Source organism: Theropithecus gelada, chromosome 7a, assembly GCF_003255815.1.
Source record: "Theropithecus gelada isolate Dixy chromosome 7a, Tgel_1.0, whole genome shotgun sequence".
Lineage (NCBI taxonomy): Eukaryota > Metazoa > Chordata > Mammalia > Primates > Cercopithecidae > Theropithecus > Theropithecus gelada.
The window spans coordinates 51,503,852-51,521,640 of NC_037674.1; the positions used below are offsets into that span (position 1 = coordinate 51,503,852).

Below are 17,789 nucleotides of genomic sequence, written 5' to 3' on the forward strand. Positions count from 1 at the left end.
CGCGTCATTCCTGAATGAGGTTCGGAGTCTGATGTTTCTGTGGGGGATTAACATTAACTACACTGGAGAAGAATTACAGGATACAGCCAGTAAGGAGGGAGAGAGAGGGAGGCAGGTGCGATTCCTTCCACCTAAGCTTCCTGGCCTGGCAGGCAACCTTTCCAGGGTCTTTCAGGCTGCAAGCCACAAATAGATGAGGATTGTGGGTTTCTCACTTGTAGGTGGCAGCGGCAAGTTAACCCCAGGAGAGGTGCCAGTCAGCAGATAATTTGCAAACGAATGTATTCTCCTCCTCCTCCGAAGATCTGAGCCTCACGAAATACACTCTTTTCTTCCTTTTCGTCCCTCCCGCAGTCGAGTCGCCTTCCGTCCTGCTAGGGTCTCCTCCCCGCCCGGGTCCCCTCCCCCGCCCGGGCTCCTCTCTGTCTCCCCCTCCCGGACGGCGTCCTCGCTCCGCTGGGCCCTCCTCGCCACCAGCTTGTGAATGAGACGCTCAGTTTCTCAATGGAGCCGCGGGGGGCTCGGGCGGCCGCGGGGCGGCCGCAGCGTTGGCCGTGAGCCAGGAGGGGGGCGCGTTTCCCTCGCTCCCTCTCCGCTCCCTCCCTCTCGCTGCGGCCGCCCGCAAGGAGCCTGGCTGAGGCAGCCGCGCAGGTCGCAGGGCCAGCGTCCGCGAGGACGGCCCGGCTGGGCGGCCCCGAGTGCTGTGGCGCTGTGGAGAAGCGGGAGTGCGGCCGAGGAAGCGGGGCGCCGAGGGGGCCGGCGGCCTTCGTGAAATTTCCGCCGACCCTTCGCTCCCGGCTCTAAAAGTTCCTGATTTCCGATTTCCTTTTAAATCCCGAGCGGCTGTTAGCTCTTCGCCTGCACTTTTTCTTCCCCAGGAGATAAGGGGGAGTGTGAGGAAAGGAGCGAATAATATAAAAAAGGATTTCCTCCCGGAAGAGAGGGGCAGTTCGGAGAAATTTTTCTTAAAGAAGCAGAAGCGGCATTTGCGGCTGCTGCGGGCGCCGGGCCCTGGCCGGCCCCACCATGCTCGAGCCTGCCCGGGGCTGCTGAGGCGCGGGGACGCGGAAGCGGAGGCCGAGCGTGCCGGGCTCCCGCGCTCGCGAGCGAGTTCTGTCCGCCCGGCGGCGGTGGCTGGGGGATGGAGCCCGCGACCGCGCCCCGGCCCGACATGGCGCCGGAGCTGACCCCGGAGGAGGAGCAGGTAAGCGGGCCCGAGGCCGCCACGGTGGGTGTGTCCGGGCCCCCGAGGCCTACGCCGGCCTCTGCCTCCCAAACCCCGGCTCTTTGCAGCCACGGGCCCGCAGCGCCCCCGCTCCCGTGCCCGGCCCGCGGGCCTCCCTCACCGGCGACCGCGCCCCAGGCCGCCACCCCCTCGTCAGTGCACCCACGGGACCCTGCTCCAGTTCCTGCAGCTTCTTTCCCCGAGGCTTACGGGCCTCAGACGGTGCCCTCCCCACCCCACCCCCCATTCCAGGGGCAAAGTTCTTTGGATCCAGGGGCCTCCTTCCTGAGGTTTGCAGAACCGCTGCTTGCCCCCGGCCTTTCCACTCCCTTGTAAATGTTTTCCGTGAGGGTTTGTGGCTTTTGAAGGGTAGGAAAAGCCCCAGTTTGGGGGGTGCTTCCTGTGGGGATTATCTCCCTTCCCGAGGAGAGGGCAGAGAGTATTGGATGCATAGATGCCCTAGATTTTCAGAGGAGCCTCTTAGGTTTCTCAGGCCCACTGGGGCAGGTTCTGGAAGATCCAGCCCTTCTCGTGCTTCTAAAGTTCCTGGCCTTGACCCTCCTATTCAGCTATCCCAGACGGGGAGCATCTCCTCACCCCTGCTTCCCTACCCCCGTCTCATCTGACTGTCATCATCTTTCTGAAGCTTACATTGAGCTCTATTGTTCCTTAAAAGCCTATGACCTTTAGTTCTCAGAAGGAAGTGTTTTGCTGTCTCATTTTGGGGGCCCTTGTAACTTTCCCTCCCGCACATTCCAGCTGCAGAGACAGGGACCACTCCTGAGGAAGATGGGAAGGTCTGCTAGCTTAGATTGGGAACCCTACGGGCTTTTCGCTGTCTCTTCCTTGGCAGTGCCTATACCCCGCCATAGCTATGCTCCATTATAGTCATAGTCTGATTCCATGTTATAAATAAAAAAATAAAAATAAACATGAAAAACGAAAAAGGCAAACCATGCTGGCAACCCATTTCAAGCTCTACAGCCCTTGTTTCCAAGGACCACATTTGCTAGCACAGCCTCTAGTGTGAAGACAGTCTAGTTTTACAAACTATTATTGGCTAATGGGCTTGTTGACCTGATTTTTTAAAAAGTCCTTGTCTTTTCTCCTCATTTGTAGAGATGACATTTTTCTATTTGGCCTCAGGCCACGGTTTTGCCTTTTGACACCTGGTGATGAAATCAGTATGGGAAAAAAATTTAAAGAGAATTCTGCTTTGTACAAGCAGTGGTAATGAATGTCCTGGTAATTGCAGTTGGATGTTAATAAAATGCTAGTCAGGCCCTAGTGCAAGCAGGTGGCCATGGAGCCCATCCTGCCAGAATTGGAAAGTACTTCAGTACTAACATAGGACGTGTTGGCTGATTTTAAAGGGACAAATCTCTTTCTTTCATCCTTTTTCTTGGGTCAGTCAGATTTCTGTTTTTAAGACTTAAAGGCATCAGTATTCTATGCAAATAGCATCCGTTGCAAATTTGAAAACTAAAACCAGGAAAAGTAAATATTAAAGTATTGATAGTATTGACATAGTATTGGCTTTACTTTGTATATAGTGCATACACATATACAAATGTGTTTAACTAGTAAAAACCTTATTTTTTACCCTGAATTGAATGTGATGGGCATTAACAAGGACTAGGATGGAAATGGCAAAATATTTATTAAAGGCAAGAGATTATGTGTCTGTGTGTTTTTAAAATCTTACCTCTTTTTTTCCTACAAAATATTATTTTTTACAAGCATTTCAAAATATTTTTTTTTTTTTTTTGAGACGGAGTCTCGCGCTGTCGCCCAGGCTGGAGTGCAGTGGCGCGATCTCGGCTCACTGCAAGCTCCGCCTCCTGGGTTCACGCCATTCTCCTGCCTCAGCCTCCTGAGTAGCTGGGACTACAGGCGCCCACCACCGCGCCCGGCTAATTTTTTGTATTTTTAGTAGAGACGGGGTTTCACTGTGGTCTCGATCTCCTGACCTTGTGATCCGCCCGCCTCGGCCTCCCAAAGTGCTGGGATTACAGGCGTGAGCCACCGCGCCCGGCCGCATTTCAAAATATTAAAACAAAAAAGCAGTATAGTTCTAATTATGGTAATGCCTGATGTTATCATATTCTAGTTTAATGTCACATAAGAGTACTCTCTTTTTTCTAGAGTTGGAGTTTCGGTTTTTTTTTTTTTTTTGAGACGGAGTCTCGCCCTGTCATCCAGGCTGGAGTGCAGTGGCCTGATCTTGGCTCACTGCAACCTCTGCCTCCAGGGTTCAAATGATTCTCCTGCCTCAGCCTCCTGAGCAGCTGGGATTATAGGCGCCTGCCACCATGCCCAGCTAATTTTTGTATTTTTAGTAGACATGGGGTTTCACCATGTTGGCCAGGCTGGTCTCGAACTCCTGACCTCGTGATCTGCCCACCTTGTCCTCCAAAAGTGCTGGGATTATAGTCGTGAGCCACCGCGCCCAGCCGGAGTTTGGGTTTTGTTGCCCAGACTGGAGTGCAATGGCGTGATCTCGGCTCACTGCAACCTCCACCTCCCAGGTTCAAACGATTCTCCTGCCTCAGCCTCGGGAGTATCTGGGATTACAGGTGCCCACCACGCCCAGCTAATGTTTGTATTTTTACTAGTAACGGGGTTTCACCATGTTGGAGGATGGTCTTGATCTCTTGACCTCGTGATCTGCCCACCTCTGCCTCCCAAAGTGCTGGGATTACAGGCCTGAGCCATCGTGCCCGGCCAAGGGTACTTTTTTTTTTTTTTGGACAGAGTCTTGCTCTGTTGCTCAGGTTGGAGTGCAGTGGCGCGATCTCGACTCACTGCAACCTCCACCTCCCGGGTTCATGCCATTCTCCTGCCTCAGCCTCCCAAGTAGCTGGGACTGCAGGCGCTCGCCACCATGCCCGGCTAATCTTTTGTATTTTTTAGTAGAGACGGGGTTTCACGATGTTAACCAGGATGGTCTCCATCTCCTGACCTTGTGATCCGCCCGCCTCGGCCTCCCAAAGTGCTGGGATTACAGGTGTGAGCCACTGCGTCTGGCCAAGAGTACTCTTAACTATTAAGATTTATTTAAAATATTTAAATTAAATGGCAGTAAATAAGAGTTAGCCTTATCAAAGTGGTCCTCATGGGAAATGACACATTCACTCCATAATGCTGCTCTATTGCTCAAACCAATTTAACATTCACTGGAAGTTGATTTAGAAGCTTGTGGCAGAATCTTTGAAATTTCTTCAGTGTGGGAAAATCCTTGTATTTTTTAGAGTCAGTTTGATTTTTGTAAATAGCAAAAAATCTTTTAGACCCTTATTTAAAGTAGGGGATCAAACTGGGTTTACACATTTTCATGCAAAAGTGTAGTGCACTTAGGCCCTTTTTGGCCTGTGTGAACAGCCTTAAAGATATTTCTTTTCTTTCTTTCTTTTTTTTTTTTTTTTTGAGACAGAGTTTTGCTCTTGTTGCCAGGTTGGAATGCAATGGCGCCATCTTGGCTCCCTGCAACCTCTGCCTCCTGGGTTCAAGCAATTCTCCTGCGTCAGCCTCCCTAGTAGCTGGGATTACAGGTGCTCGCCACCGCACCCAGCTAATTTTTTGTATTTTTAGTAATGATGGGGTTTCACTACGTTGGCCAGGCTGGTCTCGAACTCCTGACCTCAGGCAATTCACCCACCTCAGCCTCCCAAAGTGCTGGGATTACAGGAGTGAGCCACTGCGCCCGGCTCCTTAAAGACATTTCGGAAGCAGAATACCTCCTGAGTGGTATCTCCTTCTCCTTCTGTACAGTCATATGAATCAGAAACCCAGTGTCTTGGACATTGCTATCTCTCTGCCCTTGTGTACAATACAGTGTTAGATTTTCCTGAATATATCTTGAATTCATTGGCTTTCTTCCACCATCACTGCCATCACCCTATTCCGAGCTACTATCGTATCCTGACAGGACTTTTGTTTCCCACCTGATCCATCCGTATTCCAGAAGCCAGAAGCCAGAGTCCTATTGAAAATCTGATTTCATCTTCCCCTCAGCCTGCCTGCCCCACAAAGAAGCATTCATAAAATTCTTTAGTGGCTTCTGGTTGCTCTTTTTTTTTTTTTTATTTTTTTTTTGTGGAGACAGGATCTCACTTTGTCACCCAGGCTGGAGTCCAGTGGTGTAATTATGACCTCGACCTCTTGGGTTCAAGCCGTCCTCCTGCCTCAGCCTCCCAAAGCCTTAGGATTACAGGCCTTGTCATTGCTCTTGAGATCAAAGTACAACTTTTGAATGTAGGCGATATAGGCCCTTGTGCAGCCTAGACCCTAGCTAATTCTCATACTTGTCTCTGCTCCATGCACACTGCCCTTATAGTCCTGCGTTCTTGCCATGTTTCCTTCTGCTTACAGGGTCTTTGCAGTAGCTACTTTACTCCATCTGGAAACACCTCCCTTTGTTAACCTCCTCTTCATCCTTCAGCTCTCAGGTTTCACCTCCTTGGAAGGCCTTCCTTGATTTCAGTTAGATTAGATTCTAACCTAATAGGTTCTCAGAGCACCATTTACCCATCCTTCACATCACTTATCACAAGTTAACACTTATTTGTGTGATTACATGACTGCAAGCAAGCTCTATGAGGGTTGGGACTATTTTCGCTTTTGCTCCCCATCATATGCACATTGCCTAGCATAATGACCAACATAATGACTGGCACTTACGGAAATACTTGCAGAATGAATGAAGAGTAGTTGTACTCCTGATTTGTTTACAGGCAGCATCATCTTCTTTCAGAGTGGCTTAAAAATAAGCACATTGCATATTTTGATATTTTTCCCCATCAAATGGCAATATATACTTTGATTTATACTCTATGTATGCGTTGATACAGTTTTTGAAAGTCATGATTACTTCTTAGTTTCATTTTCTGTCCAGGCGTGTGTTGAACGGATACAAATCCTCATTTGTAACTTTGGTGTTTCTTGTTTTTTCAGCTCCTCAATAATTATAAAGCCTACAGTTGGGCTACAAGGACAAATATGATGTTCTTGCTTTTAAGGAACTTGTATGAATAACAATTATAGCGATATCTTTTCTAAACTCCTGCTTGGAGTCAGGCTCTGTGGTGGGCATTTCACATGCAATTAATCCTCCCTCCCAAGATTGGAATTACTACTCTCACTTTGCAAATAAGAAAACTCAGACTGAGAGAAGGAAATTGCCCAAGGTCAGAGAGTTAGCAAGTTATGTAGCCATGATTTCCACCCAGGTCTAGGTTTTCTGCCTTCATTGCCAGTGTTTCCTCTTTTACAGTACATTACTTCCCATGAAGCCGTTAGCCAGTTTACTTAGATGCCTAAGTGGGTATAAAATAGCTAATTTTGTGGGTTTTGGTATTGATATATGTGTTTGGTTTTGTTAATGTTTCTTAAAATATAGTTTGGAAAGTACAGAGGAAAAGATTTAGAAAGCCTTTACTCAACTGTATATTGCCAGCAGAAACATATTGTATACTCTGTGCAAGAAATTATGATGAAATTACTATAGGAAAAGAGTTTGTTCCTTAAAACAGAGTTGTCAACTCTCCATTTCAAGGTGTGGTCACAACTACAGTAAAATTTTGTTTTCTTTATATCTTGTTGTTCTTTTGCACAAGAAGGCTTGTAAAAGCCTTTCTTCTTCTTTTCTTTCTTTTTTTTTTTTTTTGAGACAGAGTCTCTCTCTGTCACCCAGACTGGAGCACAGTCTCGGCTCACTGCAACCTTCATCTTCCTGCTTCAAGCAATTCTCCTGCCTTAGCCTCCCAAGTAGCTGGGACTACAGGCATGCACCATCACACCCGACTAATTTTTGTATTTTCTTTTTAGTAGACATGGGGTTTCACCATGTTGGCTAGCCTGGTCTCTAACTCCTGACCTCAAGTGATCCGCCTGCCTTTCCCATGGTGCTTGGATTATAGGCATGAGCCACCATGCCTGGCCGTAAAAGCCTTTCTTTTTTTTTTTTTTGAGACGGAGTCTCGCTCTGTAGCCCAGGCTAGAGTGCAGTGGCCGGATCTCAGCTCACTGCAAGCTCCGCCTCCCGGGTTCACGCCATTCTCCGGCCTCAGCCTCCCGAGTAGCTGGGACTACAGGCGCCCGCCACCTCGCCCGGCTAGTTTTTTGTATTTCTTAGTAGAGACGGGGTTTCACCATGTTAGCCAGGATGGTCTCGATCTCCTGACCTCGTGATCCACCCGTCTCGGCCTCCCAAAGTGCTGGGATTACAGGCTTGAGCCACCGCGCCCGGCCCGTAAAAGCCTTTCTTAATGGGCTGGCAGTTTGACAGTGTGAAGGACAATTTCTATATATAAGTATTTATCTTTATTGTCATTATGTTATTGTGTTTTGAGACGGAGTCTTGCTTTGTTACCCAGGCTGGAGTGCAGTAATGCGATCTCAGCTCACTGCAACCTCTGCCTCCCGGGTTCAAGTGATTCTCGTGCCTCAGCCTGCCGAGTAGCTGGGATTATAGGTGCCTGCCACCATACCTGGCTAATTTATGTATTTTTAGTAGAGACGGGATTTCACCATGTTGCCCATGCTGGTCTTGAACTCTTGACCTTAGGCAATCCACCTGCCTCAGCAGCCCAAAGTGCTGGGATTACAGGTGTGAGCCATCTCGCCCTGCCAAGACTCTTAACTAGAACTCTTACTAGATTAAAATTCTGTGTAATTATAGCTGTTTAGGGTCTTTTGGTTTTGCAGGGATATCCCAGTGGTGATTGATAGGACAATAGAGTAGTTTTCTAAAGTACTTATGCTTCTATTAATATTTTTATTATTTATTTATTTTTTTGAGATGGAGTTTTGCTCTATCACCAGGCTGTAGCACAGTGGCACAACCTACACCTCCTGTGTTCAAGCGATTCTCCCACCTCAGTTTCCCGAGCAGCTGGGATTACAGGCGTGCACCACCATGCCCGGCTAATTTTTGTATTTTAGTAGAGACGGGGTTTCACCATGTTGGCCAGGATGGTCTCTATATTCTGACCTTGTGATCCACCCGCCTCTGCCTCCCAAAGTGCTGGGATTACAAGCGTGAGCCATCGCCAATTTATTTTACTTTATTTTTTAAATAATAGAGATAAGGTGTCACTATGTTGCCCAGGCTGGTCTTGAACTCCAGGGCTCATGCAATCTACCCACCTTGGCCTCCCAAAATGCTGAGAGTACAGGCATGAGCCACCATGCCCAGCCTGAAAATTATTTTTTTGTTTTTTTTTATTTTAATTTTATGTCTTTTCTTTTTTCGAAAATTCTTAAAGTTTATGTTATTTAGACCTTATACAGTGTTGTAAGGATTAGTAAGGAGATGCATGTAGAGCACTTAGCCCAATGGTTATATAATAAGTAGTCAGTAAAGTTAGCCATTATTATGATATTCATCATTGTTTTTTGTTTTTTTCTTTTTGAGACAGTCTTGTTCTGTCGCCCAAACTAGAATGTGGTGGCACAATCTCGGCTCACTGCGACCTCTGCCTCCTGGGTTCAAGCAATTCTCCTGCCTCAGCCTCCCTAGTAGCTGGAATTACAGGTGCCTGCCACCACACCCAGCTAATTTTTGTATTTTTAGTAGAGACGGGGTTTCACCATGATGGTCAGGCTGGCCTCAAACTCCTGACCTCAGGTGATCCGCCTGCTTTGGTCTCCCAAAGTGCTGGGATTACAGGCATGAGCCACCATGCTCATCCTCATCATTTTTGAATAGCAAAAAATTTTAGAACCATGTTAGTTTAAGCCAATTATGAGGGGAAAAAATATTCATATCCACCCTGGGGACCATCACCTAGTACAGGTTCTTATGAATTCCAGAAAATTATTATCTTCCATTTTTATAGTGTAGTTTTCAAAAGCCTATTCTAATTATTCTAATTGCATGATGTGGTTTTTGCTTTTTTTTTTTGGGGGGGGGGATAGGGTCTTACTCTTGTCACCCAGGCTGGAATGCAGTGGCATGATCATAGCTCACTGCAGCCTCGACCTCCCAGCCTCCCAGGCTCAGGTGATCCTTCCACCTCAGCCTCCCGGGTTCCTGGGACTACAGGCATGCTACCACACCCAACTAATTTTTTATATTTTTTGTGGAGGGGGATTTTACCATGTTGCCCAGGCTGGTCATGAACTCCTAAGCTCAAGCAGTCCTCCCGCCTCAACCTCCCAAAGTGTTTTGATTATAGGCATGAGCCACTGTGCCCAGTCTGGTTTGTATTTTTATAATGGAATCTTTTAAAGCTAAAAATTTAACTGCTTTACCGTGTACTTAAGAGATTTTTGGCATTTTTCCCAAGGGCAAGGGTTTTGTCCCATTTCTTGTGGCCAAGAACTTCCCTTTTCCCACAGTCTTTTTTTTTTTTTTTTTTTTTTTTTTTTTTTTTTTGAGACGGAGTCTCTCTTTGTCACCCAGGCTGGAGTGCAGTGGCCGGATCTCAGCTCACTGCAAGCTCCACCTCCCGGGTTTACGCCATTCTCCTGCCTCAGCCTCCCGAGTAGCTGGGACTACAGGCGCCCGCCACCTCGCCCGGCTAGTTTTTTTGTATTTTTTTTAGTAGAGAGGGGGTTTCACCGTGTTAGCCAGGATGGTCTCGATCTCCTGACCTCGTGATCCGCCCGTCTCGGCCTCCCAAAGTGCTGGGATTACAGGCTTGAGCCACCGCGCCCGGCCTTCCCACAGTCTTACATGTCCTGTGCTAAATGTCATCTGTCTCCCCGGAAGTTACCATTATGTCAAGGACCAAATGATTCATGATGTTAAATTGAGGCCTTCTACAGAGAGAAAGAAGGAAGGAAAGGTGAAGAACTCTTACTATTTTCATTACTGCCGATAGTTTATGATATTGTATGTAGCAATTAAGTAAAATCTCATTTGGATGTGAGAATTTCACTATTAATTTCTGGTCAGGTGTGGTGGCTCATGCCTGTAATCCCAGCACTTTGGGAGGCCGAGGTGGGTGGATCACAAGGTCAAGAGAGCAAGACCATCCTGGCCAACATGGTGAAATCCTGTCTCTAGTAAAAATACAAAAATTAGCTGGGAGTGGTGGTGCACACCTATAGTCCCAGCTACTTGGGAGGCTGAGGCAGGAGAATTGCTTGAACCGGGAGGCAGAGGTTGTCGTGAGCTGAGATTGCGCCACTGCACTCCAGCCTGGTGACAAAGCGAGACTCCATCTCAAAAAAAAAAAAAAAAAAAGGAAAAACTTTCTGAGCACATCAAGAGTCTTGGACTTTTATTTTGTGAATATTAAGGGGCCTGGAGGTTTTCTCTAAGGAACCCAACCTAGTACTTATGAATGACTTGAAAAGACCCTCCTTTAGAAAGGAGCTGAACTGTTTTGTTTTGTTTTGTTTTGTTTTGAGGTGGAGTTTCACTCTTGTCACGATCTCTGCTCACTGCAACCTCAGCCTTCTGAGTTCAAGGGATTTTCCAGCCTCAGCCTCCCAAGTAGCTGGGATTACAGGCACCTGCCATCACACCCGGCTAATTTTTGTATTTTTTGTAGAGATGGGGTTGCACCTTATTGGCCAGGCTGCTCTTGGAACTCCTGACCTCAGGCGATCAGCCTGCCTCAGCCTCCCAGAGTGCTGGGATTACAGGCATGAGCCACCCTGCCTGGCCAGGAGCTAAACTGTTTTAAAGAGGTAAAAGTTAAGACTCATTGCGGGTATATTTGAGTTTCATTTTCTGACTTTTATGCCTTTATTATCTTAGAAAAAACATAGTAATTTTGGAATACTTAAACTTTATTTTCTAAATATTAAGCCCCAGTTTACGGCAGTGTGGCTGGTCCATTGCAGTGCCAAGATTAGAAGTCATAGAACCTAACCCTCATTATTTGTTCAGATACAACCTCTAGTGTAATATCAGCCATTTCACTGCTTCTGTCTACCATCCTGCCTTGGTATATCAGACAATTCTGGTACTTTCTTTTTCCTAATCAATTATTTTAACATTTTCCCCCTAAGCACACCTCCATATGAGATCTTGGTTGCTCTTCCTGACCACTAAAATAACCACTGTTTTCTATTCCTGTTCTTTTGGAGTAAGGCAAGATGTTCCTAGAAAAGTAGTTTAGCCTACACTTCTCAGTGCTGGAGGGCCTGGCATCAGCACTTTTATATCTGATTTTGAAAAGGCCCCTTAGAAACCTAACCGAGTTAGTTTCTTAAGCGTTTGGTTCACTTTTTAAAATTTTTTTAAATTTTAAGAGACAGGGTCTCGCTCTGTTGCCCAGGCTGAAATGTAGTGGCTTGATCCTAGCTCACTGCAGCCTGAAACTTCTGGGCCCAAGTGATCCTCCTTCCTCAGCTTCCCTAGTGGCTGGAACTACAATCATGTGCCACCATGCCTGGCACTTTTTTTTTTTTTTAATAGAGATAGGGGTGTTGCTTTGTTGCCCAGGCTGGTCCCAAACTCTTGGGTTCAAGCAATCCTCCAGCCTCGGCCTCCCAAAGTGCTGGGATTACAGACATGAGCCACTGTGTCTGTCCAGCATTAGGTTGTTGTTTTTTTTTTTTTTTTTGGAGACATGGTCTCACTCGGTCACTCAGACTGGAGTGCAGTGGCATGATCATAACTTGCTAAAGCCTTGACCTCCCTGACCCAAGGAATTCTGCTACCTCAGCCTCCTGAGAAGCTGGGACTAAAAGTGTGCACCACCACACCACCATGCCCACTTAGATTTTTTTATTTTTTATTTTGTAGAGACAGGATCTCGCTCTGTTGCCTAGGCTGGTCTTAAACTCCTGGGCTCAAGTGATCCTCCAGCCTTGGCCTCCCAAAGTGCTGGGATTATAGGCGTGAGCTACTGCACCTGGCTGGCATTAGGTTGTTAAGCATGGACATGGAGGGTGCGGACAGGAGGCAGAGAAGCTCCAGAATTCATGGGAAACCTTATTTATTAAGGATTGGTGATCTCTTAGGTCCAAACTATAAAATGATAAGACCAAAAGAGTAGATTAGAGATGATTTTTTTCTTTAATTTCTGCTTCTGAGATAAGCATTTCATTTTTTCTCTGGGAAAGGCAGTTTCTGTAGTATGTACCAGTTTCCTCTGAAATACCAAACCCATCCACAACATACATGCACAGTACTTGTCTTTTTTTTCAGTGTAGGTAGCACAGGTAGGTATATTGAATTATTCTGAAGCCAGAATTTATTTCTACAGTAAATTCTGGGCAGGTTCTAAAGAAGGTCATCTGTGACTTTAGGACTGAAATGTCTGGGATGTTCATCCATTAGTTACTTGTTCATTGCTTGAACACCTAGCTAATCTTTACCTTTGCATTTGTTTTGATGTGAATCATTATTAGAGATACATATCAGTATGATAATATGATGATATAATTCATTATATACATCATTATTACAACCACTGTTTTAAAAAATGGGCTATTTAAGGCTGGGCGCGGTGGCTCACGCCTGTAATCCCAGCACTTTGGGAGGCCAAGGCAGTCAGATCACCTGAGGTCAGGAGTTCAAGACTAGCCTAGCCAACATGGCGAAAACCCGTCTCTACTAAAAATACAAAAAATTAGCCAGGCGTGGTGTTGTACGCCTGTAATTGCAGCTGCTCCAGAGGTTGAGGCAGGAGAATCACTTGAACATGGGAGACGGAGATTGCAGTGAGCCAAGATCATGCCATTGCACTCCAGCCTGGGCAACAGAGTGAGATTCCATCTGAAAAAAAAGAAAGAAAAAAAAATGGGCTACTTAGATTATCTACAATGATCATATGTTTCTATTGCGAGGCTGGAATGTGGTGGCACAGTTATGGCTCACTGCAGCCTTGACCTCCCCGGCTCAAGTGATTCTCCTACTTCAGCCTCCTGAGTAGCTGGGACCACAGGCCCGTGTCATCACGTCCAGCTAATTTTTTTTTTTCTCATAAATACAGATAGGACCTCACTATGTTGCCCAGGCTGGTCTGAAATTCCTGAGCTGAAGCTATCCTTCTGCCTCAGCCTCCCAAAATGCTGAGATTATAGGCATGAACCACTATGCCCAGCCCATATATTTCTTTTCTTTTTTTTTTTTGGAAACAGTCTCACTCTGTCGCCCAGGCTGGAGTGCAGTGATGTGATCTCGGCTCACTGCAACCTCCACCACCCGGGTTCGAGCGATTATCCTGCCTCAGCCTCACAAGCGGCTGGGACTACAGGCGCCTGCCACCATGACCAGCTAGTTTTTAAATTTTTAGTAGAGATGGGGTTTTGCCATGTTGGCCAAGCTGGTCTCGAACTCCTGACCTCAGGTCATCTGACCGCCTTAGCCTCCCAAAGTGCTAGGATTATAGGCGTGAGCCACTGCGCCCAGCCCCGTATGTTTCTTTTATAATGAAAAATGATAACATTTTCTGAAAAGTACTATGTGTTCTTTACACGTTTAAGATTATACTATTAAATGCTGAGATCTCAATTTTTAATATTATTGCAAATCTGGCCTTTTTATAAACCAAAAGATTTATAAGTAAAACCTAGGCCTTTTGGGATGTGATGGTGATGACCCTTTGGTAGACCTCAGGAATCCCTCAGCTTCCTTTGTGGCTCCTGGTGTTTTATTTAACGTTTCTGAATCTATTTTGTCTTATTTCCTTAAGTTTTTTGGAGATCTGCTTAATTAAGTAAAATCCCTTGTATTTACAAAATGCTCAATAAATAGTGGTAAATATTCTTGCTCTCTGTGATACAGGAAACTTTTTGTTTTGTTTTTTTTTTTAGATAAGAATAGGAAGAAAAATGGAGTCTGACTTTGTAGCATTGAAATAAAGATTTCAAGATAGCCTAAGAATTCTAACAGTTACCATGCATGAGTAATAGACATAGCAGAGTACTGAGGCAATCTTAGCTCATTTTTTACTGTTAAGACTTTTTGCATCATCCATTGGTTCATTGGTTTATTTCTTCTTTCTAGGTTACACATTACCTTTAGGTGCACTGGTGGTGGTGGTCTGCTTCTGCTGCTGCTTTTCACATAAAATATTAAAAGGTCATCTGATGATCTAAAAATGACTCGCAAATGAGTGCTAAGAATGACAGTTTGTATTATCTTCCATATCTTATTTAAACAGTCTTTATGAAAAAAATTATCATTCCATTGTTTATCTCTGGTTCCCTACCAGGATGATCCTCCCCCTAGAACATTTGTCAATATTAGAAACTTCTTTAGTTGTCATGACTGTGGGAGGTGGTACTGGCATCTAGTGGGTAGAGGTCAGGAATGCTGCTAAACATCCTCTAATGCATAAGACAGCTCCCTACAGCAAAGAATTATCTGATCAAAATGTCAGTAGCACCACAGTTGAGAAACCATGGTTTATCTCTGAAAAATTTTGTAGTTAGGAACAGTTTGAAGTTTTCACTTTAAAGTTAAAGATAGGTCTTTGCTCAACACATTTATTACTTATGAAACTATGTGTCACCAAATACTGATCGCAGCAATTGACTTCTCATACTGAAAAGTTCTAGTCTAAAACCAATTGTTCTATAGCATAACCATCATAGAGGGTAAAATGAGCCATTTCCACACCCTTTGCAGGGGTTTTCAGAGATGGAGGGATTTTATTCAGCTTTTTAAAAAATGATGATGATGATGATGATTATATATATTTTTTGAGATGGAGTCTTGCTGTGTCGCCCAGGCCAGAATGCAGTGGTACAATCTTGGCTCACTGCAACCTCTGCCTCCCGGGTTCAAGCAGTTCTCCTGCCTTAGCCTCCTGAGTAGCTCGGATTACAGGCGCATGCTACCATGCCAGCTAATTTTTGTATTTTTAGTAGAGACGGGGTTTCACCATGTTGGTCTGGCTGGTCTCAAACTCCTGACCTTGTGATCTGCCTGCCTCAGCCTCCGAAAGTGCTGGGATGACAGTCGTGAGCCACCGTGCCCAGCCACAATTTATTTTTATGTATTTATTTTTAATAGAGAGAGAGTTTTATTATGTTGCCTAGGCTGGTCTCAAATTCCTCACCTCAAGGGATCCTCCCACCTTGCCCTCCCAAAGTGTTAGAATTACAGGCATAAGCCACTGCACTCAAGATGGATTTTATATGACAGAACACTGTTGAGCCTTGCCATGGCATGATAATGTGGTGTCATTTTTATTTTTCCTTTTCAAGTTATTGTTGTTTTTGGCCAGGTGTGGTTGCTTAAGCCTCTAATTCCAACACTTTGGGAGGCTGAGGCAGGAGGGTCGATTGAGCCCAGGAATTTGAGGTTACAAAGTTTACAAAGCTATGATTTCGCCACTGCATTCCAGCCTGGGTGACAAAGTAAGCCCTATCTCTATTTTAAAAAAGACATAATAATTGTACATAATAATTGTACATATTGTGATGTTTCAGTACATGTATACCTCCAAATGTTTCTGAGTGTTGCTATGAAGTGTCTCTGTTTCCCTGATAATCACCACACAGTGTTATTTTATATTCTTTTTCATGTTAATGTCAACTGAGGATATTTTTTAGATCATAAGCAGAAATATAGTTTGTTCATTCAACAATCATTTATTATCTGTTGGTATGTGCCAGGTCCTTGTATAGCAAGGTTGGAACTCTCTATCCTTGAGGAATTGCCTTCTAGTTCTTTGAAGGCAATTATTAAACTATGGAGTACCTGTCAAGGAGGAGGACTTGCTATATGCAATGAGGACAGGGACTCGAACTTCTGAATTCTTAGTATATATTGGAGGGTTCAAAATATGTTTGCTGAGACATGGAATCAACCTCAGTGCCCATCAGCAGTGGACTGCATAAAGAAAATGTGGTACATATATACCATGGAATACTACAGAGCCATAAAAAAGATCGTATCTTTCACAGCAAAGATGGAGCTGACGACCATTATTCTAAGCGAACTAATGCAAGAACAGAAAACCAAATGCCAGCTAGGCGTGCGGGCTCACGCCTGTAATCCCAGCACTTTGGGAGGCCAAGGCAGGTGGATCCCTTGAGGTCAGGAGTTCAAGACTAACCTGACTAAGATGGCAAAACCCTTTCTCTACTAAAAATACCAAAAGTAGCTGGGCACGGTGTCAGGTGCCTGTAATCCCAGCTACTTGGGAGGCTGAGGCAGGAGAATTGCTTGAACCTGGGAGGCAGAGGTTGCAGTGAGCTGAGATCGTGCCACTGCACTGTAGCCTGGGCGACAGAGTGAGACTCCATCTCAAAAAGAAAAAAGAAAAAAAAATGCCACACATTATCACTTACAACTGGGATCTACATGTTAAATACACATGGACACAAAGAAGGGAACAACAGACACCTGGGCCTACTTGAGTGTGGAGAGTGGGAAAAGGGTGAGGATCAAAAAACTGCCTATTGGGTACTCTGCTTATTACCTGGGTAACAAAATAATCTGTACACCAAACCTTGTGACACATAATTTACCTATGTAATAAACCTGCATATGTATACCCTGAACCTAAAATAAAAGTTGGAAAGAAAAACAGAAAAACAAAACAAAACAAAACTAAACTATGTTTGCTGAAGAATGAGTGAAACTTTTTTGAAATTGTTTGTTCCTCACATAGCCTACGAAGCAGGTATTGTTTTGCTTAGGATGATTGTCTTTAAGATATAGGGATGATATTCTGAGGCTTTCAGTAGAAGAACTGAGACTCACTCTTCTGGTTAACTGCTGTCTCCAGTGCACTTCATCTGCCTTTAACCATGTATGTTTATGTATGACACACACACCCCAGAAATAGCTCACCCTGGACATTTGTGGGTTCAAAATTCCTGGTTTCAGCCATTCACAAGTTTCCCTGTAGAGGTGTGGCTACATTGTTCCCAGTTATTTATTGTTCTGAGGTGACACTGTTTAATGTACATTTACGTATGACAGAAATTATATGATTTAATGAGGTTAATGAAGTTGGGGAGTTTATATAAACCTCTGGCTGTACCTCTCAGAATAGAAGGTCTGCTCTTTGCCTTTATGAAAATCCATCTTGGCCAGGCACAGTGGCTCACGCCTATAATCCCAGTAGTGTGGGAGGCCAAGGTGGGAGGATCATTTGAGGCCTCCATGTCTACACAAGTAATAATAATAAATTAGCTGGGTGCAGTGGCTCACACCTGTAATTCCAGCACTTTGGGCTGCTGAGGCGGGAGGATTACCTGAGGTTGGGAGTTCGAGACCATCCTGACCAACATGGAGAAACCCCATCTTTACTAAAAATACAAAATTAGCCCGGCATGGTGGCACATGCCTGTAATACTGGCTACTCAGGAGACTGAGGCAGGAGAATCTCTTGAACCCAGGAGGCAGAGGTTGTGGTGAGCTAAGATGATGTCATTGCAGTCCAGCCTGGACAACAAGAGCGAAACTCTGTCTCAAAAAAAAGTAATAAAAAACAAAGTAGCCGGGCATGGTGGCACATGCTGTTGTTCCAGCTACTTGGGAGGCTGACGTGGGAAGATCACTTGAGCCCAGGAGTTTAAGGTTGCAACGAACTATGGTCATGCCACTGCACTCCAGCTGGAGCCATAGTCTTACGTATGTACAGTTTAATCTCTCAAGTACCACAGTGAGTATAATGGGAAAGTATATTTCATATCAATATCT

At 45.2% G+C, this 17,789-nt stretch overlaps 1 protein-coding gene across 1 annotated transcript in view; it reads left to right on the forward strand.

The window, feature by feature from the left end:
* The first annotated feature begins 232 nt into the window (after nt 1-232).
* Nucleotides 233-17,789, forward strand: part of PTPN9 (protein tyrosine phosphatase, non-receptor type 9) — a 109,271-nt gene continuing 91,714 nt past the window's right edge. The window contains exon 1 of the mRNA XM_025390255.1: nt 233-1,204. Within this exon, the coding sequence (XP_025246040.1) occupies nt 1,142-1,204 (63 nt within the window). The 5' untranslated portion in view covers nt 233-1,141. The remainder of the gene's footprint in view (nt 1,205-17,789) is intronic.